Source organism: Ranitomeya imitator, chromosome 1, assembly GCF_032444005.1.
Source record: "Ranitomeya imitator isolate aRanImi1 chromosome 1, aRanImi1.pri, whole genome shotgun sequence".
NCBI classification, from domain to species: domain Eukaryota; kingdom Metazoa; phylum Chordata; class Amphibia; order Anura; family Dendrobatidae; genus Ranitomeya; species Ranitomeya imitator.
In genome coordinates, this window is record NC_091282.1 from 848587501 (window position 1) to 848611648 (window position 24148).

General features: G+C 46.8%; 1 protein-coding gene across 1 annotated transcript in view; it reads right to left on the reverse strand.

Annotated features, from left to right (window-relative positions):
* Nucleotides 1-12991: 12991 nt before the first annotated feature.
* Nucleotides 12992-24148, reverse strand: part of TIMM44 (translocase of inner mitochondrial membrane 44) — a 148807-nt gene continuing 137650 nt past the window's right edge. Inside the window, exons 11-13 of the mRNA XM_069741305.1 lie at nt 23832-23921; nt 17000-17110; nt 12992-13499 (exon numbers count right to left, since the gene is read on the reverse strand). Coding sequence (XP_069597406.1) covers nt 13380-13499; nt 17000-17110; nt 23832-23921 — 321 coding nt within the window. The 3' untranslated portion in view covers nt 12992-13379. The remainder of the gene's footprint in view (nt 13500-16999; nt 17111-23831; nt 23922-24148) is intronic.

The window sequence follows — 24148 nt, forward strand, 5'->3', positions numbered from 1 at the left end:
TGGATTCAGCTCTCATGGGGTTAATCGACAACTTCCTTTCTCCTGAGTTATTGTGCTCTAATACTACAAGTTCCATGATGCTTTGCACTGCCACTAAGCCCGAACCTAGCACACCTGTTGTGAATTCTGTGGCTGAATTCACTCCTGTGGTCACAAGTGGTACTGCAGCTTCTGAGCTTCCTCCCTCAGGTGTTCTGGTGAGCTCGTTAACTGCTTCATTACTTAACTCCGCCTGATGCTGCTATCCTTGCTCCTTGTCAATGTTTCAGTGTTGGATCTGAGCTTCTCCTGATTGTTCCTGTGACCTGCTGCTCTGTATAGCTAAGTGCTTTTTGCTTTTTTGTTGCTTTTTTTCTGTCCAGCTTGTCTTTTGTTTTGCTGGAAGCTCTGAGACGCAAAGGGTGTACCGCCGTGCCGTTAGTTCGGCACGGTGGGTTTTTTTTGCCCCCTTTGCGTGGTTTTGCTTTAGGGTTTTTTGTAGACTGCAAAGTTCGCTTTACTGTCCTCGCTCTGTCCTAGAATATCGGGCCCCACTTTGCTGAATCTATTTCATCCCTACGTTTTGTCTTTTCATCTTACTCACAGTCATTATATGTGGGGGGCTGCCTTTTCCTTTGGGGAATTTCTCTGGGGCAAGTCAGGCCTATTTTTCTATCTTCAGGCTAGCTAGTTTCTTAGGCTGTGCCGAGTTGCCTAGGTAGTTGTTAGGCGCAATCCACAGCCGCTTTTAGTTGTGTTTACGATAGGATCAGGTGTGCAGTCTACAGAGTTTCCACGTCTCAGAGCTCGTTCTTGTATTTTTGGGTATTTGTCAGATCACTGTGTGCGCTCTGATCGCTAAGCACACTGTGTTTCTGGATTGCCTTCATAACACCTGTCATTAGCAAACATAACAGTACAAGGAGCCAAACTAATGATTCTCAATAGAGGGAAAGAAAAAGTTCTGACATCATTTTTTTTTTTTTTTCTGCTCTGTGTTCACTTTTTTTTTTCCCCTAGACATTTGGGTGATTCTGGACACAGGTGTGGACATGGATATTCAGGGTCTGTGCTCTTCAATGGATAATCTCGTTATAAATGTACAAAAAATTCAAGATACTATTGATCAGAAATCTATGTTAGAACCAAGAATTCCTATTCCTGATTTGTTTTTTGGAGATAGAACTAAGTTTCTAAGTTTCAAAAATAATTGTAAGCTATTTCTGGCCTTGAAACCTCATTTTTCTGGTAATCCTATTCAACAGGTTTTGATTATTATTTCTTTTTTGCGCGGCGACCCTCAAGACTGGGCATTTTCTCTTGCGCCAGGAGACCCTGCATTGAGTAGTGTCGATGCGTTTTTCCTGGCGCTCGGATTGCTGTACGATGAGCCTAATTCAGTGGATCAGGCTGAGAAAAATTTGCTGGCTTTGTGCCAGGGTCAGGATGATATAGAAGTATATTGTCAGAAATTTAGGAAATGGTCAGTACTCAGTGGAATGAATCTGCGCTGGCAGCTTTGTTCAGAAAGGGTCTCTCTGAGGCTCTTAAGGATGTCATGGTGGGATTTCCTATGCCTGCTGGTTTGAATGAGTCTTTGTCTTTGGCCATTCAGATCGGTCGACGCTTGCGCGAGCGTAAATCTGTGCACCATTTGGCGGTACTGCCTGAGGTTAAACCTGAGCCTATGCAGTGCGATAGGACTATGACTAGAGTTGAACGGCAGGAATACAGACGTCTGAATGGTCTGTGTTTCTACTGTGGTGATTCCACTCATGCTATTTCTGATTGTCCTAAGCGCACAAGGCGGTCCGCTAGGTCTGCCGTCATTGGTACTGTACAGTCCAAATTCCTTCTGTCCATTACCTTGATATGCTCTTTGTCGTCGTTTTCTGTCATGGCGTTTGTGGATTCGGGCGCTGCCCTGAATCTGATGGATTTGGATTATGCTAAACGTTGTGGGTTTTTCTTGGAGCCTTTGCGGTGTCCTATTCCATTGAGAGGAATTGATGCTACACCTTTGGCCAAGAATAAACCTCAGTACTGGACCCAGCTGACCATGTGCATGGCTCCTGCACATCAGGAAGTTATTCGCTTTCTGGTGTTGCATAATCTGCATGATGTGGTCGTGTTGGGGTTGCCATGGCTACAAACCCATAATCCAGTATTGGATTGGAATTCCATGTCGGTATCCAGCTGGGGTTGTCAGGGGGTACATGGTGATGTTCCATTTTTGTCGATTTCGTCATCCACCCCTTCTGAGGTCCCAGAGTTCTTGTCTGATTATCAGGATGTATTTGAAGAGCCCAAGTCCGATGCTCTACCTCCGCATAGGGATTGTGATTGTGCTATCAATTTGATTCCTGGTAGTAAATTCCCTAAAGGTCGATTATTTAATTTATCCGTGCCCGAACACGCCGCTATGCGCAGTTATGTGAAGGAATCCCTGGAGAAGGGACATATTCGCCCATCGTCATCACCACTGGGAGCAGGGTTCTTCTTTGTAGCCAAGAAGGATGGTTCGCTGAGACCGTGTATTGATTACCGCCTTCTTAATAAGATCACTGTTAAATTTCAGTATCCCTTGCCATTGTTATCTGACTTGTTTGCTCGGATTAAGGGGGCTAGTTGGTTCACTAAGATAGATCTTCGTGGTGCGTATAATCTGGTGAGAATCAGGCAAGGAGATGAATGGAAAACTGCATTCAATAGGCCCGAGGGTCATTTTGAGTATCTAGTGATGCCGTTCGGACTTGCCAATGCTCCATCTGTGTTTCAGTCTTTTATGCATGACATCTTCCGTGAGTATCTGGATAAATTCCTGATTGTTTACTTGGATGACATTTTGATCTTCTCAGATGATTGGGAGTCTCATGTGAAGCAGGTCAGAATGGTTTTTCAGGTCCTGCGTGCTAACTCTTTGTTTGTGAAGGGATCAAAGTGTCTCTTCGGTGTGCAGAAAGTTTCATTTTTAGGGTTCATCTTTACCCCTTCTACTATCGAGATGGATCCAGTTAAGGTCCAAGCCATCCAGGATTGGATTCAGCCGACATCTCTGAAAAGTCTGCAAAAGTTCCTGGGCTTTGCTAATTTTTATCGTCGCTTCATCTGTAATTTTTCTAGCATTGCCAAACCATTGACCGATTTGACCAAGAAGGGTGCTGATTTGGTTAATTGGTCTTCTGCTGCTGTGGAAGCTTTTCAGGAGTTGAAGCGTCGTTTTTGTTCTGCCCCTGTGTTGTGTCAGCCAGATGTTTCTCTTCCGTTCCAGGTCGAGGTTGATGCTTCTGAGATTGGAGCAGGGGCGGTTTTGTCACAGAGAGGTTCTGATTGCTCAGTGATGAAACCATGTGCTTTCTTTTCCAGGAAGTTTTTGCCCGCTGAGCGTAATTATGATGTGGGCAATCGAGAGTTGCTGGCCATGAAGTGGGCATTCGAGGAGTGGCGTCATTGGCTTGAAGGAGCTAAGCATCGCGTGGTGGTATTGACTGATCATAAGAACTTGACTTATCTCGAGTCTGCCAAGCGCTTGAATCCTAGACAGGCCCGTTGGTCGTTATTTTTTGCCCGCTTCGACTTTGTGATTTCGTACCTTCCGGGCTCTAAAAATGTGAAGGCGGATGCTCTGTCTAGGAGTTTTGTGCCCGACTCTCCGGGTTTATCTGAGCCAGCGGGTATCCTCAAGGAAGGAGTCATTGTGTCTGCCATCTCCCCTGATTTGCGGCGGGTGCTGCAAAAATTTCAGGCGAATAAACCTGATCGTTGTCCAGCAGAGAAACTGTTCGTCCCTGATAGGTGGACTAATAAACTTATCTCTGAACTTCATTGTTCGGTATTGGCTGGTCATCCTGGAATCTTTGGTACCAGAGAGTTAGTGGCTAGATCCTTCTGGTGGCCATCTCTGTCACGGGATGTACATACTTTTGTGCAGTCCTGTGGGATTTGTGCTAGGGCTAAGCCCTGCTGTTCTCGTGCCAGTGGGTTGCTTTTGCCCTTGCCGGTCCCAAAGAGGCCTTGGACACATATTTCGATGGATTTCATTTCTGACCTTCCCGTTTCTCAAAAGATGTCAGTCATTTGGGTGGTCTGTGATCGCTTTTCTAAAATGGTCCATCTGGTGTCCTTGGCTAAATTGCCTTCCTCCTCTGATTTGGTACCTTTGTTCTTTCAGCATGTGGTTCGGTTGCATGGCATTCCTGAGAATATTGTTTCTGACAGAGGTTCCCAGTTTGTTTCAAGGTTTTGGCGAGCCTTTTGTGGTAGGATGGGCATTGACCTATCCTTTTCCTCGGCTTTCCATCCTCAGACTAATGGCCAGACCGAACGAACCAATCAGACCTTGGAAACATATCTGAGATGTTTTGTTTCTGCAGACCAGGATGATTGGGTGTCCTTTTTGCCGTTGGCTGAGTTCGCCCTTAATAATCGGGCCAGCTCGGCTACCTTGGTTTCTCCATTTTTTTGCAATTCTGGGTTCCATCCTCGTTTCTCTTCAGGACAGGTTGAGTCTTCGGACTGTCCTGGTGTGGATTCTGTGGTGGATAGGTTGCAGCAGATCTGGACTCAGGTAGTGGACAATTTGATCTTGTCCCAGGAGAAAGCTCAACTTTTCGCTAATCGCAGACGCCGTGTGGGTCCCCGACTTCGTGTTGGGGATCTGGTTTGGTTATCTTCTCGTCATATTCCTATGAAGGTTTCCTCTCCTAAATTTAAACCTCGTTTTATTGGTCCGTATAGGATTTCTGAGGTTCTCAATCCTGTGTCTTTTCGTTTGACCCTCCCAGACTCCTTTTCCATACATAATGTATTCCATAGGTCGTTGTTGCGGAGATACGTGGCACCTATGGTTCCATCTGTTGAGCCTCCTGCCCCGGTTTTGGTGGAGGGAGAATTGGAGTATATTGTGGAGAATATTTTGGATTCTCGTGTTTCTAGACGGAAACTCCAGTATCTGGTTAAATGGAAGGGTTATGCTCAGGAAGATAATTCCTGGGTTTTTGCCTCTGATGTTCATGCTTCCGATCTTGTTCGTGCCTTTCATGCGGCTCATCCTGGTCGGCCTGGGGGCTCTGGTGAGGGTTCGGTGACCCCTCCTCAAGGGGGGGGTACTGTTGTGAATTCTGTGGCTGAATTCACTCCTGTGGTCACAAGTGGTACTGCAGCTTCTGAGCTTCCTCCCTCAGGTGTTCTGGTGAGCTCGTTAACTGCTTCATTACTTAACTCCGCCTGATGCTGCTATCCTTGCTCCTTGTCAATGTTTCAGTGTTGGATCTGAGCTTCTCCTGATTGTTCCTGTGACCTGCTGCTCTGTATAGCTAAGTGCTTTTTGCTTTTTTGTTGCTTTTTTTCTGTCCAGCTTGTCTTTTGTTTTGCTGGAAGCTCTGAGACGCAAAGGGTGTACCGCCGTGCCGTTAGTTCGGCACGGTGGGTTTTTTTTGCCCCCTTTGCGTGGTTTTGCTTTAGGGTTTTTTGTAGACTGCAAAGTTCGCTTTACTGTCCTCGCTCTATCCTTGAATATCGGGCCCCACTTTGCTGAATCTATTTCATCCCTACGTTTTGTCTTTTCATCTTACTCACAGTCATTATATGTGGGGGGCTGCCTTTTCCTTTGGGGAATATCTCTGGGGCAAGTCAGGCCTATTTTTCTATCTTCAGGCTAGCTAGTTTCTTAGGCTGTGCCGAGTTGCCTAGGTAGTTGTTAGGCGCAATCCACAGCCGCTTTTAGTTGTGTTTAGGATAGGATCAGGTGTGCAGTCTACAGAGTTTCCACGTCTCAGAGCTCGTTCTTGTATTTTTGGGTATTCGTCAGATCACTGTGTGCGCTCTGATCGCTAAGCACACTGTGTTTCTGGATTGCCTTCATAACACCTGTCATTAGCAAACATAACACACACCCACTCCAAAAACACACCCAAACCCCTCCCTCCTCTCTCTTCAAAAAGATTTGTGATGTCATTTCTGTCCAACTCCTCTTTTACATTTGTCCAACCCACACTCCATTACACACAGAGAGATAGATAGATGGATGTGGGATAGATAGATATTAGATAGATAGATGTGGGATAGATAGATGTGGGATAGATAGATGTGGGATAGATAGATGTGGGATAGATAGATAGATATGGGATAGATAGATAGATATAGATGTGGGATAGATAGATGTGGGATAGATGGATAGATATTAGATAGATACAGTAAATAGATATTAGATAGATAGATGTGGGATAGATAGATATGGGATAGATAGATACGGGATAGATAGATAGATATGGGATAGATAGATAGATAGATAGATAGATATGGGATAGATAGATATGGGATAGATAGATAGATATGGGATAGATAGATGTGGGGTAGATGGATAGATAGATAGACACAGACAGAGAATTAGATAGATATGGGATAGATAAATACATACAGATATATCTATATATCTATTTCCATAGATATGTCCATATCCATGTTTCTAAACCCCTTCACCCCTGGAGCTTTTTTCGTTTATCGCTCCCCTTCTTTCCAGAGCCATAATGTTTCCGTCAATATGGCCATGTGAGGCCTTGTCTTTTGCGGGACAATTTCTACTTTTGAACGCCACCATTGGTTTTACCATATCGTGTAGTAGAAAATGGGAAAAAAATTCAAAGTGCGATGAAATTGCAAAAAAAAGTGCAATCCCACACTTGTTTTTTGCTTGCCTTTTTGCTAGGTTCACTAAATGCTAAGACTGTGTGCACACGTTGCGGATTTGATTGCAGATTCGCAGTGTTTTTTGCCGTACGGAATTGCATCAAATCCGCAGTGTTGTCCACAACCAATGTAAGTCTATGGGAGCCGCAGACTTGTGCACATACTGCGGAAAAGGCCGCACCAAAACGCAGCTTTTTTTTTTCTCCGCAGCATGTCACTTCTTTTGTGCCGAACTGCAGCGTTTCTGCACCCTTAGCCCGGGATCACACACAGCGAGATACGGCCGAGTCTCTTAGGTTAAAACCAAACTCTGGCACCGGCACTCCGGAGCGGAGCGTGCGGCCGCATAGCAATACATGGAGCCGCACGCTCCGCTCCGGAGTGCCGGTGCCAGAGCTTGTATTTAACCTGCGAGACTCGGCCGTATCTCGCTGTAGTGTGACGTGTGACTCCGGCCTTAGATTTTCATTGAGATGTAAAAAATATCTGCAGTTTTGCTGCGGATGTGGGTCCGAGAAACGCTGCAGTTCAGGAGGAGGGAAGTGTGTGGGCGGTGACCAGGGCCGGACTGGCCATCGGGCACTTCTGGCAAATGCCAGAAGGGCCGGTGCCAGTAGTGGGCCACTGCACTCTTTCCCCCCTACTCCCGCTAGTGCCGCCGCCGCATTCAACTATACCGGCGTCTATGATGCCGGTATAGTTCAATGCAATGATGGAGGAGAGAGCGTCCGCTGACGCTCCCTCTCCCATCATTCCCCGCTCTGCCTGACACTGCGGGTGCGCGATGACGTCATATCATCGCACACCTGCTGTGTCCCGAACAGACTGCCGCCGAGACAGGAGCTGCGCGGGCAAGAGGAAAGGTAAGGAGTGTTTTTTTTTTTTTTTACTGGACTGTGGAGCCATTATCGGGGGGATGAGATGTGGGTTGTGCTGTATATACCACTGTGTGGGCTGTGCTGTGTATATACCACTGTGTGGGCTGTGCTGTGTATATACCACTGTGTGGGATGTGCTGTGTATATATCACTGTGGGCTGTGCTGTGTATACTACTACGCGGGCTGTGCTGTATATACTACTATGCGGACTGTGCTGTATATACTACTACGCGGGCTGTGCTGTATACTACTACGCGGGCTGTGCTATATTATGCAGGCTGTGCTATATACTATGCAAGTTGTGCTATATTATATGCGGGCTTTGATATATACTATGGGAGGTATATTATATTCTATGGGGGAGGCCATGTTATATACTATGTGGCCGTGTTATATACTATTGCGGGGGTATATTCTATTCTATGGGGGAGGCGGTCTTATATACTATGGGGGGTATATTATATTCTATGGGGGAGGCTGTCTTATATACTATGGGGGGCTGCATTATATTCAATGGGGGCTACATTATATATTATGGGGAGGTGGGCTGCATTATATTCTATGGGGGGCTGTATTAGATTTTATGAGGGATGATTGCATCATACTCTTTGATGGGGCTGCATTAAATTCTGTGGGGAGTTTGGCTGCATTCTATTCTATTCGGGGCTACATTATATTCTATGGGGGGCTGTATTATATTTATATTCTATGAGGGGTGATTGCATCATACTCTATGGGGGGCTGCATTATACTCTGGGGTGGCTGCATTATACTCAGCAAATTCAGATGTAAGGCTACTTTCACACTTGCGTCGGTACGGGGCCGTCGCAAACCTTCGGCCAGACGTACCGACGGACGTTATGCTAAATTTAGCACAACATGGGCAGCAGATGCAGTTTTACAACGCATCCGCTGCCCATTGTGATGAGCGTGGAGGAGGGGGCGGAGTTCCAGCCACGCATGCGCAGTCGGAAATGGCAGACACGTCGCACAAAAAAAGTTATATTGAACTTTTTTGTGCGTCGCGTCCGCCAAAACACGACGGATCCGTACAAAACGCATCCTGCGAGCACATTTGCAGGATCCGTTTTTTTTCGCCGAATCTTTTTTTTCCCGCCGTATCTGTTTTTTTCCACCTGATCGTTTTTTTTTCGCCAGATCAGTTTTTTTCTCATAGAGTTGTATTAGCGCCGGAGTGCGTCTGATGGCCACACGTTTCATCCGTTTTTTGCTAGATCAGTCGCTGTGCATTTTTTCGACGTACCAAAAAACCGTTCCTCTGTATGTGTTTTCCGTCCGGCGGAAACAGCTTTTTTGACAGATCCTGCAAAAACGGATTAAACGTGTGGCCATCAGGCGCAATCTGGCGCTAATACAACTCTATGAGAAAAAAACCGATCTGGCGGGGAAAAAAAACATCCGGTGGAAAAAAATGGATCCGGCGGAAAAAAACGATCCGGTGCAAAAAAACGGATGCTGCAAATGTGCTCGCAGGATGCGTTTTACCCATAGACTTGTATTAGCGACGGATCGTGACGGATGGCCAGACATCGCCTCCGTCGTGCTACGGATCAGTCGTGTTTTGGCGGACCGTTGGCACGAAAAAACGTTCAATTGAAAAAAATTTTGGCAGTCGCGCCCGCCATTTTTTACCGCACATGCGCGGCAGAAACTTTGCTCCCTCCTCCCCGCACTTCAGAATGGGCAGCGGATGCGTTGAAAAACTGCATCCGCTGCACAAATTTCACAACGTGCGTCGGTACGTCGGCCCGACGCATAGCGATGGACCTGTACCAACGCAAGAGTGAAAGAGGCCTTAAGCGTTGAATTAAAAAAAAAACGGCGTGGGCTCCCGCGCAATTTTCTGCGCCAGAGGGGGAAAGCCGACGGCCAGGGCCAATATCTGTAGCCTGCTATGAATACCAGCCCGCAGCTGTCTGCGTAGCCTTTACTGGCTATTAAAATAGGGGGACCCGGGGGACCCGGGGGCCCCCCTTCCCCTCCCCCCCTCCCCCCCCAAGAAAATTACGTGGGGTCCCCCTATATTCATAGCCTAGAGAGGGGCCATGGATATTGCCCCCCCTCTCCCCCCTTGGCTACAAATACCAGTCCGCAGCCGCCCCAGAAATGGCGCATCTGTAAGATGCGCCAATTCCGGCACTTAGCCCCTCTCTTCCCCCTCCCGAGTAGCGGTGGGATATGGGGTAATAAGGGGTTAATGTCACCTTGCTATTGTAAGGTGACATTAAGCCGGGTTAATAACGGAGAGGCGTCAATAAGACGCCTATCCATTATTAATCCAATAGTAAGAAAGGGTTAATAAAACACACACATTAGGAAAAAAGTATTTTAATATTCTTCATTTAACCATACTTACCATACTTCAGCGCCTGCAAAAAAAAAGTAAAATAATAAACCGTATACTATCTTTCCGCCGTAGTCCAATTAATAACGAGTGTCCCACGACGATCTCCCTTATAGAACAGTGACGTCGGGTGATGTCACTGCTCTATAGGACCCTCAGTGACACACTGACAGGAGACAATGGCTCCTGCAGTGCATCACTGAGAGGTTACCTTAGGACAAAGTCTCACTTTATGGCAATTGCAGCGTGGGAAAATGTCTCACCCAGCAATGCCAATAGTGAGACTACGGACTATTTTCTCACAGGGGCGTAGGAATACCTTGTGAGGAATACATGATGGAAGGATACCTTCCATCATTGTGTTCCTGGAGCCCCTGGAGAGTGGTCGCATCAGCTGATGCTCCTGCTCTCCACGGGAGATCGTCGTGGGACACTCGTTTTAATTGGATTTCTGTTTGTTTATTATTTTAATATTTTTTACAGGTGACAATGGCTTCGGGGAACAAAGTGACAAGTGATGGTGAGTATGTACTCTGTTATATGTACTGTATGTCTGTAGTATGTATGTACTGTATGTCACATGTCGTCGCATGGTGCATGTTGTCGCATGGTGCATGTAGCATGTCGCATGGTGCATGTTGTCGCATGGTGCATGCAGCATGTCGTCGCATGGTGAATGTCGCATGTTGCATGTCGCATGTCGTCACATGGTGCATGCAGCATGTCGTCACATGGTGCATGTCGTCGCATGGTGCATGTCGTCGCATGGTGCATGTCGTCGCATGGTGCATGTTGTCGCATGGTGCATGTCGTCGCATGGTGCATGTAGCATGTTGCATGGTGCATGTAGCATGTCACATGGTGCATGTCGCCGCATGGTGCATGTAGCATGTCGCATGGTGCATGTCGTCGCATGGTGCATGTAGTCGCATGGTGCATGTAGTCGCAAGGTGGATGTCGCATGTCGTCGCATGGTGCATGTCGCATGGTGCATGTCGCATGGTGCATGTCGTCGCATGGTGGATGTCGCATGTCGTCGCATGGTGCATGTGGTCGCATGGTGCATGTCGTCGCATGGTGCATGTTGTCGCATGGTGCATGTCGTCGCATGGTGCATGTAGCATGTCGCATGGTGCATGTCGCCGCATGGTGCATGTTGTCGCATGGTGCATGTCGTCGCATGGTGCATGTCGTCGCATGGTGCATGTAGTCGCATGGTGCATGTAGTCGCATGGTGCATGTAGTCACATGATGTCACATGGTGTGTGTTGTATGTATGTATGTACTGTGTTTTTTTTTTTTTTTTTTACATTCGAAACACATTAGCCGGATGATGGGACTACTACTGTCCCATCATTGGCTAATGTGTCACTCACTGTCACTGTAGCAGGCATAGCCCGATGGGACTTGTAGTCCCATCGGACGATGCCTGCCTACACACACACACACACACACACACACAGTGCCGGCACGCACATGCCGAAGTGCAGGCACCGGCCGCCGGTCCACAGGCACCGGCCGCCGGTCCACAGACACCGGCGGGCAGACACCGGCCGCCGGCGGGCAGACACCGGCCGCCGGCGGGCAGACCCCCAGCGACAGCAGCACAGCCCCGCCTGCCCGCAGATCCCAGCAGCAGTGAGCACACACAGCCCCACCCGACCCCAGCACAGCTATGCAGGCAGCCCCCAGCCCAGTCACTCTTGCTGAGTGACTGCTGACTGTGGGGGCTGGTCATGCCTGCTGCTGACGTCACGTCAATTTCTAGAGTCTGGAAATTGACGTGATGTCGGCGGAAATGAGCGGCGGCTGCAGCCTGGGGGTCACGTGACCCGGACTCAGCAGCCAGAATAGCGCCGCTCACAGGCAAAAACGGCAACGGAAGGTAATTGCACAATTCATTAGGGGCCCTGGGGGGGGAGGGGGGTTAATTGAAAGTAGTGGACAACCCCTTTAATGGCGACCTTTCCATGACCCCCATCTGACATGAATTGAAGCCACAGCGCAGCTGCACTGACCTTACAAAGATGGCAGCTATGGAAATGTACGGTGTCTGTATATAAGGGGATGTCTATATATAGGGGGATGTCTGTATATAAGTAAGATAAGTAAGTACCCCCGTCCTGTGTGTGATAAGTGCCCCTGTCCTGTGTGTGATAAGTAAGTGCCCCCCCCCCCCGTCCTGTGTGTGATAAGCAAGTGCTGCTGTAAAGCTGGCAGCGCTGTTCAAGCACCATGTATTTCCTTCAGGAAATGCCCATCTAGTTCATCTTTCTTTTCTTGTCCCTTAACGCTGTGAGGTCATTTAACAATTTTCAAAGTGGTTTATGATCTATGTATTTGTTCACTACATTTGTGTCCTGATGTCTTAACTTAGTTTGATTGCTAACGAGGTACTAGTGATGAGCGCATGTCCTTTGACACAGTGTTATCAGAGCATGCTCGGGTGCTAACAGAGTGTCATCGGTGTGCTTGAATAATATGTTGGAGACCCTGCGACAGAATGTCTTGCAGCTGTTAGACAGCGGCAACACATGCAGGGATTGCCTGACAGCCACAAGACATTCTGCCGCCAGGTCTTGAACATATTTTTCGAGCACGCCAAAGACACTCGGTTAACACCTGAGCATGCTCGGATAACACCTTATCCGAGCATGTTCGCTCATCATTGAGTGGGACCTAAAGTACTGCTGAGAAATTACATTTTAATGAGAGCCTAGCTAATTCTAATGACTACAGGAAGTTTATGCTGGAGGGCAAAAACTATCATAATAGACCATACTACAGCTTGTAAGCACTGCTCTGAAGCTGGCTCGCTAATATTATGCTCCAGTGATACTGGCCAGCTTCAGAGCACTGCTTACAAGCACCACCAGGAAGAGCTAGTAAGATCTGCAGATATATGGCCACCACTGCACTACTCAGATACTGCAGAGGGCAAAGCGGCCTCTGCCGACAGCATGAGCGTTCAGCAAGTGGCACACAAATGCAGATAAAGCAGGAGCGCACTGCTCCCCAGTAGCCAGCAATCTAAGGAGTTGTGCACTCCTGGGGAAAATGATGAGACAAACACAAGTGGCAAAAAATATGAAAAAAATTGATTCAGTTTTTTCATTTGGCAAAACAGAAGGTATTATTTTACAATATACAGGTCAAACAAAAATGACAGAGGCAAATTACTTACTGAGAATATACACTGTTAAACCACCATTTAAAATTTCAGGAGACATACATAGATTATACATTACATCAGTAAATATTTTTCAGGAAATGTGGAGTTTACTCTTCGTGAACAAAATCTTAAATAAGGTGATCAAAGTCAGGCATTTCCTGGCAGTTGGATCTAACCAATATGGTAGTAAATTGTAATCTCGCTTAAGGAGAGAATGTTCTTTTATTTCAGTGTCCTTTGCAGAATACAACTCAACTCTGACTTTGTTTCTGCTCCAACAGGGCAGCCTGTGTGATATCAAAGGATCTGTTCAGAAGCAGATGAAGAAATATCTAAAAGCCTCCAGGCTGCATAAGGGTTAAGTTCATCTTGATCTCGACAAAGAGCCCACACGTAAAGCATTCGTAAAACTTTATCCTATATTTTAAAAAAAAGACAAAAACATCAATTTTATGTAAAATTCAAACAAACTTCCTTACAATGTTTGCTCTGTACCAAAGGTCAGGGTTAAGGCTATTGTAAGGCTTCTGTTACTTTTGTTGGCGCAACGTATCGACGGATGCGTCAAAAGTAGTGAAAAACAGATGCAACGCATCCAGTATTTCGACGGATCCTCTAGACTGTTCCATCGAAAAACTGGATCCGTTGCATCAGTTTTGCTTGCTTTTACCATCCGTTTCATCGACGGATTCATTTTCCATGCCTAAAAATGGGAGTCTCCCAAATGTGAGTGGTACTGGAAAATAGGGAAACCAATATATTGACTGGCTGGCTGTCTTCAGGCTGGCAGGAGTCTTACTGGCACATTTGGGGGTGACGCCCCAAGCCAGGTTTATATAGATTTGGGGCCTGTCTGGCCAATTGGCTACAAATTCCTGATTCTGAGCATGCTCAGTGTAAAAAAACGGATTCCAGCGCTGGATTCCATCATACGACGTGTCACGATAGTCCATAGGCTTCCATTCTAGTCAACGACGTATGCCGCAGGATCCGTCGCGACACGTTTTCCCAACGCAGACAAAAAACATTACATTGAACGGTTTTTCCAGACGACGGTCCGCCAAAACACGACAGATCCGTCGCACGACGGACGCGACGTGTGGCCATCCGTCGCTAATACAAGTCTATGGGGAAAAAAACGGATCCTGCGGGCACATTTGCAGGATCCGTTTTTTTCACAAAACGACGCATTGCAACGGATCTGAAAAGACGGAAGTGTGAAAGAGGCCTTAGTGCAACGTTCCTAAAATAAAAAAGGTACCGGATTCAAATCAAGTATAGAAACTTGGGGCATCCTTGGCGGGGGCAAATATATATATACACCTACCCACCTGTGGGTTTCCATCTGGCTCTTTGAAGCCAGAGCTGTCAATCAAAGAAGCGGGTGGGAAGGTTCACTGGACTATTTGGCCACGCCAAAGGCGCACTGTGTGCTTAGCTTGTACTTGGCATGAATTCTGTGCCTACAGACTCTTTTAAAACAGCATTCCCAATACATTTTGTAAAATGAAGACGAAAAAACTAACCTCTTTAATGCCCGATTTAAAAATGGCAGCTATCAACAATGTCAAGACATTAATATATCTGAATCAATACAAAAGTGGAATATCTTTACACTGGTTTTAAAGGGTTATTCTCAATAGAGGAATAACAAACCATCTGTTAGGTAGTCCTCAATATTCATGACCTCTATATAACCCCACCCCTCCACTGATTGGCACCTTTCTATGTTTACTGTGCATAGACAAAAAGCTACCAATCAGTGGTGTGAGCGTGGTTATACAGAGCTCAGCATTCAGAGAACTGGTAGATCAGCAGATGATAACTGTGATTTTATCAAAACTCCAGTGACAAATTGCTGGAATCAGGGTCTTTCCTCCTATAGCATGCGGCTCTCAGATCGGGTAGCAAAAACCTGGCGACAGACTCCCTTTTAGGGCTTGTTCACATATGTTTTTTATTTTTCTCCACACTTATTTTGTGCACAAAAAAAGCGGCATTTTACACTCAGTAAAATTAATGAGATTTCTAAATTCTCATTCATATGATGCATTTTCCCTTTCACTTTTTGACCTGAGTTTGTATTTTAATGCAAACCAAAACACATAAAAACAGCCATGTGTAAACAGGGCCCTAAAAGATCAGTTTGGATAGCACTGTGTATGTTCACAGAATGGGGGGACCCCCAAAGAGGGATTTGTTTTGTCCGATAATCTAGGCAAAAGGTCAACTTAAGGTGTGTAAACTTTTTAACAAGACTACTTGTTTGTTGTCTGATCATTCATGTTTTACTAAAATGGCTTGGGTTTCACAAACTTATAATAATTTTTATTTTTAATATAGCCATCATATTCCGCAGCACTTTACAATTTTAGAGGGGACTTTTACAGATAATAAAGACATTACAGAATGAACATAACTCAGATATGAGCGAGGGCCCTGCTAGCAAGCTTACAGCCTATGAGGAAATAAGGGGGACACGAAAGGTGAATTGTACTGTAAAATGTGCTCATATTGTATGGTACAGCCATAATATACTAAATGCGGAATGCACATAACACTGCATCAACCAGCTAGTATGTATACAGTACAGACACAAAGGGCTATTAAGTGCATGGAGGATGTGAACGGATGCAATGGGGGATATGATTTTGAAGAAAAGTTTGTATGGGAAAAATGAGGATAGTAAGATATGTGAGGTGGGGCGATAGGCCAGTCTATAGAAATGTGGTTTTTGGCAATGCTTAAAACTGTGGGTATTGGAAAATAAATTGTCCTGGGTAGGGCATTCCAAAGAATTGGCACAGCACACGAGAAGTCTTGGAGATGGGAATAGGAGATTTGGATTATTAAGGATTTTAGTTTTAAATCATTGGCAGAACTGAGGGCAAGGGTAAGGTGGTAGACTGAGGCAAGGGAGGAGATGTAGTGGTGCTAAATCGTGGAGCGCTTTGTGGATAAATGATAACTTAATATTGAATTCTGTATTGGATGGGTATAACCAGTGCAATGACTGGCACAGGGAAGAGGCATCGGTTTAGCGGTTGTAAAGGAATATGATCCTGGCTGCAGCATTCAGGACAGATTGGAGAGGGGAGAGTTTGGCAAGAGGAAGACAGACTAGTAGAGAGTTACAATTTGTCCAGAGGAGAATGAATAAGAGCTACAGTAAAGAGTTTTTACGGAGTCAAAGGTAAGAATAGGTCGAATTCTAGAGAAGTTTTTGAGGTGCAGATGACATAAGTAAGCGAGTTATCGGATGTGGGGAGTGAAGGAAAGATCTAAATCAAATAGGATACCAAAACAGCAGGCATGTTGCTGGGGAGTAATGGTAGAACCACACACAGAAATGGCAATATCAGGCATAGGTAGCTTAGTAGAGGGAGGAAACACAAGGAGTTCAGTTTGACAGATTCAGTTTTAGATAGGGAGGAAATAATGTTTGAGACAGCGAAAAGACAATCACCAGTATTTTGTAGTAGTGCAGCATAGATGTCAGGAGACTGTGTATAATTGGGTGTCATCAGTATAGAGATGGTACTGAAAACAAAATCTACTGTTTGTCCAATAGAGGCGGTAGACAAGGAGAAAAAGAGGGGCCTTGGACGGAGCCTTGAGGAACTCCAAGAGTAAGGAAAAGGGGAGAGGAAGAGGAGCAACCAAAAGATACAGTAAAGGAGCGGTCAGAGAGGTAGGAGGAGAACAGTGTCTTTCAGCAGGATAGAGCAGAGCACAGTGAGGAGGAGGTGATGATCCACAGTGTCAAATGCTGCAGAGAGATCCAGGAGAATCAGCAGGGAGTAGGGGCCATTAGATTTAGCTGTTATGAGCAAAACTGTATGGTGCTTACAAAGGTAAGCTTCAACAAAACTTACATGACGAAACTAAAACCATTATATAACCAAGTATATACTTGCCTGATCTCCTTCGACAACCTCCCCTTTTTGATTTTTAAGAACCATAACTATCTGAGCCTGAAAGGTTATGATAAGTACTGGACCTTGTTCCATCATTTTTCCCATGGCAAGCTGGGACAAAAATGAATAGAATTATTAAAAAAAAAAAAAAAAAAATTAACACTATGGTAGTTTTTCAATTACTGTCAATATATGCATAACAATGAAAAATGAAATTGTATAAGCTTACATAAGAAATATCAAAAGAAAACCGGCATTTTTGTGTACTCTCCGTAAAATCCTTTTCTCTGAGTCAATCATTGGGGGACACAGGACCATGGGTGTTATGCTGCTGCCACTAGGAGGACACTAAGTAATACAGAAAGAATAGCTCCTCCCCTGCAGTATACACCCTCCTGCTGGCTCCAAGTGAACCAGTTCGGTAAAGCAGTAGGAGCTTAACATTTAACCAGGATGAACTATGTCAACACCAAGCCAACACAGAAAACCAAAGCAGTTAGGCTAATAGGGTGGGTGCTGTGTCCCCCAATGATTGGCTTGGAGTAAAAGATTTTACAGTGAGTACACAAAAATCCCTGTTCCTCCTACGCCTCATTGGGGGACACATGACCATAGGACATCCTAAAGCAGTCCCTGGGTGGGGATCAACTGTAATTGCTCCTTGTACCCACAGGTTACAGATGCGGCACAGCCGCCTGCAAAATTCATCTGCCGACGGTCGCATCTGCCGAGGCCTGAGAATGAATACGATAAGGTTTTGTAAACGTATGCAGACTGGACCAGGTCGCAGCTTTGCAAACTTGTGCTGCCGAAGCTTGGTGCCGGATGGCCCAAGACGCACCCACTGACCGAGTGGAATGAGCCTTAATCCCTGCTGGGACAGGATGACCTCTGACTCAGTAGGACTCCTGAATAGCTGAACGAATCCATTTGGCTATTGTCACCTTGGAAGCGGGAAACCCCTTCCTTGGCCCTTCCGGGAGCACAAACAGGGCATCTGACCTGCGGAAGGACGCCGTCCGCGAGACGTATCTCTTGAGAGCCCTCACTAAATTCAGTGTGTGGAGGGCCTTCTCGATGCGATGTACTGGTGCCGGACAGAGTGACGGTAAGACAATCTCCTGATTGAGATGGAAGGATGAGACAACTTTTGGCAAAAAGGACGGGGATATTCTCAAAACCACCTTATGCTGATGAAAAAAATAAAGGAACGGAACTTGACAAAGCCGCCAGCTCAGACTCGTCTAATGGACGTGACCGCAACCAGGAAGGCAACCTTCCAGGAAAGAAAGGACAGGGAAGCCTCCTGTAGAGGTTCGAAAGGAGCTTCTTGCAAGACTCCGAGAACCAGATTAAGGTCCCATGGTTCCAACGACATCTTATAGGAAGGCACCTTATGGGAGTCTCCCTGAATGAACGTCTTTACTTGCAATCTGTTGGCAATCCTGCGTTGGAAAAGAACGGACAGGGCTGTAATCTGCCCCTTGAGAGAACCAAGGGTGAGACCTAAGTCCATACCAGTTTGTAAAAACTCGAGGATGGAAGGAATCGAAAATTCAAGAGGCAAACGTCCCCGGTCGTTGCACCAGGAAAAGAAGGTTTTCCAAGTGCGATGATAAATACGCATAGATGTAGGCTTTCTAGCGCTGATCATGGTAGAGATGACTTCCGGAAAGAAACCTGCCTGGGTTAGAACCCAGGAATCAACAGCCATGCCATCAAACACAAGGCCTCGGAGTTCTGGAGGTAGATGGGGCCCTGTGATAGCAGGTCTGCGCAATTCAGTAATTGCCAGGGAACATCGGCGACTAGTTAAACTAGTTCCGCGTACCACGCCCGGCGCAGCCATTTTGGCGCAATCAGGATTACTGGTACCCCCTCTGCTCTGATCTTGATGACTCTCAGCAGTAAGGGGATCGGGGGAAATATGTACGGAAGCCGAAAATGATGCCACGGGAGTACGAGTGCATCTGCCCCAATGGCTGTTGGATTGTGGGACCGAGCTATGAAGTCAGGAACTTTGGAATTTAGCCGTGAGGCCATCAGATCCACGTCCGGAGTTCCCCAACGACAGCAGATCTGGTGGAAGATCTCTGGATGGAAAATCCACTCCCCGGAGTCGAGGCTTTGACGAACCAACTCCATAGCTGCTACCATCCCGCCGAGGACTCTCATACTGAAGCGCAGAGAGTGAGTGCAAGGTTGAGAGAGGTACTGAGCTTCCCGCTGTAAGGCTGAGATCTTTTTCAGGGGAAGAAGCACCAACCCCTGGGACGAGTCCAGTATCATTCCTAGAAAGGAAATTCGCTGAGCCGGTACAAGGGAAGATATTTTGAAGTTGATCTTCCAACCCAGGCGAGAAAGAGAATACATTGTGATGTTCACGGCCTCCTTGCAGGCGCAGCAAGAGGGGCCTTTGATGAGGATATCGTCTAGATACGGTAGCACCACCATGCTTCGGGTGTGAAGGATGGCCACGGCGGCCGCCATGACCTTGGTGAATAACCTGGGAGCGGTGTCGAGGCCGAAGGGCAAAGCAACGAATTGGAAGTGTTGTTCCTGAACTGTGAAGCGAAGGAACCTCTGGTGAGAGAGGAAAATTGGAATGTGGAGGTACGCGTCCTGGATGTCTATAGACGCCAGGAACTCGCCTTTTTCCACGGAGGCGATGACAGAACTAAGCGATTCCATTCGTAACCGTCGTAACTTGACAAACTTGTTCCGCAGTTTTGTACTGACAGACAGGAAAAACCAATTTGTTGGGAGAGGAGAATTCTATCTTGTATCCGGAGGACACTAGGTCGCGGACCCATTCGTCATGAACAACCGAGAGCCACGCGTCGCTGAAGGAAAGCAGGCGGCCGCCTACTTTGAGGGTGTCCCCCGGATACCACAGGGAGTCATTGTGTAGGAGATCTGCCCGGTCTGGACCCCGTGGATCGTGACTGCCTACGCCTGCCTCTCCATGAAGGGGAAGTTTTGTAAGAGGTCTGGGGACCTCTAACCCTACGTTGTGTCCGGAAGATGTGGAAGTAGAGGACCAATTTGAGTTGGAACGAAAAAAAAATAAATAAAATCGGGACAGAGCCTGCTGTTGCTGGTTCCGAAAGGGCCGAAAGGGTCTCTGTTGTGGGAGAAATTTACTCTTCCCTCCAGTGGAGTCGGAAATAAATTGATCGAGTTTTTCTCCAAAAAGGCAACCGCTCTGATATGGTAAAGAAGTCAATGACTTTTGGGAAGCAGAATCCGCAGGCTAGTCCCTGAGCCATAAGGACCCACGAATGGTGATGGCGTTTGCTGCTGCTTGAGAAGCGCAGTCAGCAGCATCCAGAGACGCGGTCACTAGAAAATCCTCAGCTCTGGCTATCTGAGTAGTAAGGTCTGCTACCTCGGGGGAAAGATTGGTATCCAGAACAGCCGAAGACAAGACCTCAGCCCAATGGGTCATAGCCTTAACCACCCACGTAGTGGCAAAAGATGGAAAGAGTGCGGCTGCTGAGGCTTCAAAAGCTGAACGAGCCACATTGTCGATCTGACGATCGGTGGGGTTTTTAATCGAGGCGCCCTCTGAAGAGGATAAAATAGATTTAGTAGCTAGGCGCGACACTGGAGGATCTACCAGAGGAGACTGTGACCAATCTTTTCTTAGATCAGGAGCAAAGGGATATTTTGACTCCATGGGCTTTTGCCCTGTGAAGCGTTTATCTGGACGGATCCTATGAGATTAAACTCGGGATGATTGGCGAACACTCTGTGAGCCCGCTTGGTGCTCTTAAATGACACAGCATGATCCGTTTTAGATAAAGGTTCCTGATCTAGCTTCAGGGCCTTGTTTACTGACTCAATGAGAGAGTTGAGAGTCTCCTGATCGTGTTGAAATTCCTGATCTAGGAACGTGTCAGAATAGTCGTCTGAGACAGGTTCCCTACTAGCCCCAAGGGAGGGGGAGCGAGACATGGAACTCTCAGGACCCGATTCCCGGTGATGGTTTGGGGACAAGGCATGAGTCCTTTTCCTTGAAGAGCAAGAGCTCCTTGGTAAGGTACGACCCCTGGTTAGAGGAAGGGTCTCGGAACGAGTCTAACGCTTTGGCCAGGGATGCCATAGACCGGGTAAGGGAGGTAGCCCACTCAGGGGGACTAGGCTCACTGGGTTCGGTATCAGTAACAGGTGGTTCCTGAGCAGTCACCGGTTCACAAGCTGAGCATAACGCAGTATTGTGGCCCCGGGGTAGAGATATCTTACAAGAGGTACAAGCAGCAAAAAACACAGTGTGGGTTTTCCCAGACTTTTTGTTAGCCTTTGATTGAGACATAGTGTAGCCTTGAGGAGAGCGCTTACTAGCAGGGGAAGGGTTAAGCTATGTTTCTGCAGCTTACCCAGGTCGTGTGTCTTGAGTCCCCGGGGGAGGTCCACAATGTCCACAGAAATCGCTCCCTGAAGCTGTGAGCAGCGCTGCAGCATCAGCCTGTGTGGTGTCCAAAGATGGCCGCAGAGATCAGGAAGAGAAGGCGCTTCTCGCAGAACAAGAAACGCCAGATAGAGAGAGGGGGGCGGTATCTGCCAGTGGGCAGAGCCAATGTTCAGGCCTGGAAAATGGAAAAGCCGGGGCCTAAATTTTAAGCTTGCGGTTGCGGCCTGTTGCGCATTAAGGTATCTGCGGACCTCCCTTATGCCAGGGACCAGGACCCCCAGCGCCTCGGCCCAGCAGGTGTACTCACGGTAGATGCGGTGGGCCGGTGCTCAATCCACCGTCGCCATAGTCGGGGAGGGGGTGGAGAGCTTCTGCCGCCTTCCATCATCCACTATAACAGTGGTGATGCAGTGGGGGGCTGCACGGACGCCATAAACATCATGTCCGGCTATGCACCTGGCTCCAGGAGAGGTAAATGGAGGGCTACTCCATGTGGTCGCCTGCTATGGACGGGGGAGATCAGAATGAGAAGGAACCGTCGCCCATAAAGTGAGCTCAGGGCTGGCATCCAACGGTGCAGGAAAGGGTACGGGGAGGGACGCTCCGCATTCTTGCCTGTTGATGGTTCGGGGGAGATCGGAACCCAGAAAGGGTCCGTCGCCCCCATTCGCTCCGTTAAGGGAAAAATAGAATAAAAATAAAAACGGTGGGGTCTGAAAGCAGACCCAAGTGCCTGACACTAAGCAAGAACTGGTTCACTTGGAGCCTGCTGGAGGTTGTATACTGCAGGGGAGGAGCTATTCTTTCTGTATTATTTAGCGTCCTCCTATTGGCAGCAGCATAACACCCATGGTCCTGTGTACCCCAATGAGGCGTAGGAGAAAACTATATAAAACATCTCTTGGTAACTTGATTTTGAAATTGTTCTACATGTTAAACAAAACTAAATGTAAAAGAGAAGCTCCATAGGCTTTCGCTGGGGACTGTAGCTTAGAGGTTCCTTTCGGAACTACCGTTTAAAACAATACAAGTTAAATTTAACAAAAAAAACAAAAAAAAAAACCTTAAATGCATGTATTTGGGGCTACAAATCAATATTGCCCTTGGGGTTTCATTAAAAATGCGCAACCATTTGTCTTCTATAACTGGTGTTTAACTTGTTTATGACTAGCTGCAGGATGAGTTATAGGTGTTGTCCGGCCTTAGCGTACAAGTCTGCAGTAACAATAAGAATGTAGACTTGTGAATCCTTACAGGGTGCAAAGTGCATGATGTTGGGATTCTCCAGTGCCAGGAGTGGGTGAACGCGTGACCACAAGTATACGATTTGCATATTCTCGGCCAGATTCCAACTAGACGTATCAGGCCTCACTCAATTCACTTGCATTGAGAAAGGCCGTGCACGTCTAGGTGGCACGTGACATGTATGCAAATCGCATACTTGTGGTCATGCGCCCACCTGCTCCAGGAAAATCCTGACAATTCATAAACCTGCAGTCACAGAGTGACTGCAGACTAGTTACCTAAGGCTGGACAACCCCTTTAATTGAGAATCCGTCAGTTAGTTTGTGTAAAGGACCGACAAAAGAGTTTGTAACACTTTATCATATCCTCTCAGATAATTTAAAGGGAACCTGTCACCCCCAAAATTGAACGTGAGCTAAGCCCACCAGCATCAGGGGCTTATCTACAGCATTCTGGAATGCTGAAGATAAGCCCCAGATGTACCCTGAAAGATGAGAAAAAGAGGTTAGATTAAACTCACCTGGGCGGGCGGTCCCGGTTCAGTTCTGGTCCGATGGGCGTCGCGGTCCGATCCAGGGCCATCCATCTTTTCACGATGACGTCCCCTTCTTGTCTTCACACTGCGGCTCCGGCGCAGGCTTACTTTGTCTGCCCTGTTGAGGGCAGATCAAAGTACTGCAGTGCGCAGGCACTGGGCCTCTCTGACCTTTCCTGGCGCCTGCGCACTGCAGTATTTTGCTCTGCCCTCAACAGGGCAAAGTATGCCTGCGATGGAGCCGCAGCGTGAAAACAAGAAGAGGACATCATTGCATAAAGATGGAAGGCCCCGGACCGGACTGCGATGCCCATCGCAGCGGGACTGCCCCTGGGTGAGTATAATCTAACCTCTTTTTCTCATCTTTCAGGATACATCTGGGGCTTATTTACAGCATTACAGAATGCTGTAGATAAGCCCCTGATGCCGGTGGGCTTAGCTCACCTTCGATTTTGGGGGTGACAGGTTTCCTTTAAGACCACATAAAAGTTGAATGTGCAGGGGATACAGCCTATAAAACCCAAAAAGTGCAATATAGTTAATGAGATCCAATTGCAAAACTTATTTTTAGCTCCATTTTTTTGCTGCTAATACACAGATCTGTAACATGCCGCATATACTGTAGGTTATATACTTACATCAATATTGTCAATGTCCAGAACCCTTGAATGAAACCGAAGCCCCATTGCTTTGGCTTGCTGAATGGGGTGAGCTAGCTGACTATATGTCTATAAAAAAAAAAAAAAAAGTATAATTAATTGTAACAGAACAGTGTGCAGCTGGATTGATGTAATTCTTCTATTTTCAATGAATATTTCTTAAGGCTGTCATGAATATCATATCTATAAGGATCCGACACTCAACAATCCCATCCGCCCAGCTGTTATTTGCTCTTACAGTAATAGATGTAAACTATATACAGTTGTGACCAAAAGTATTGAGACTGACAATTTTT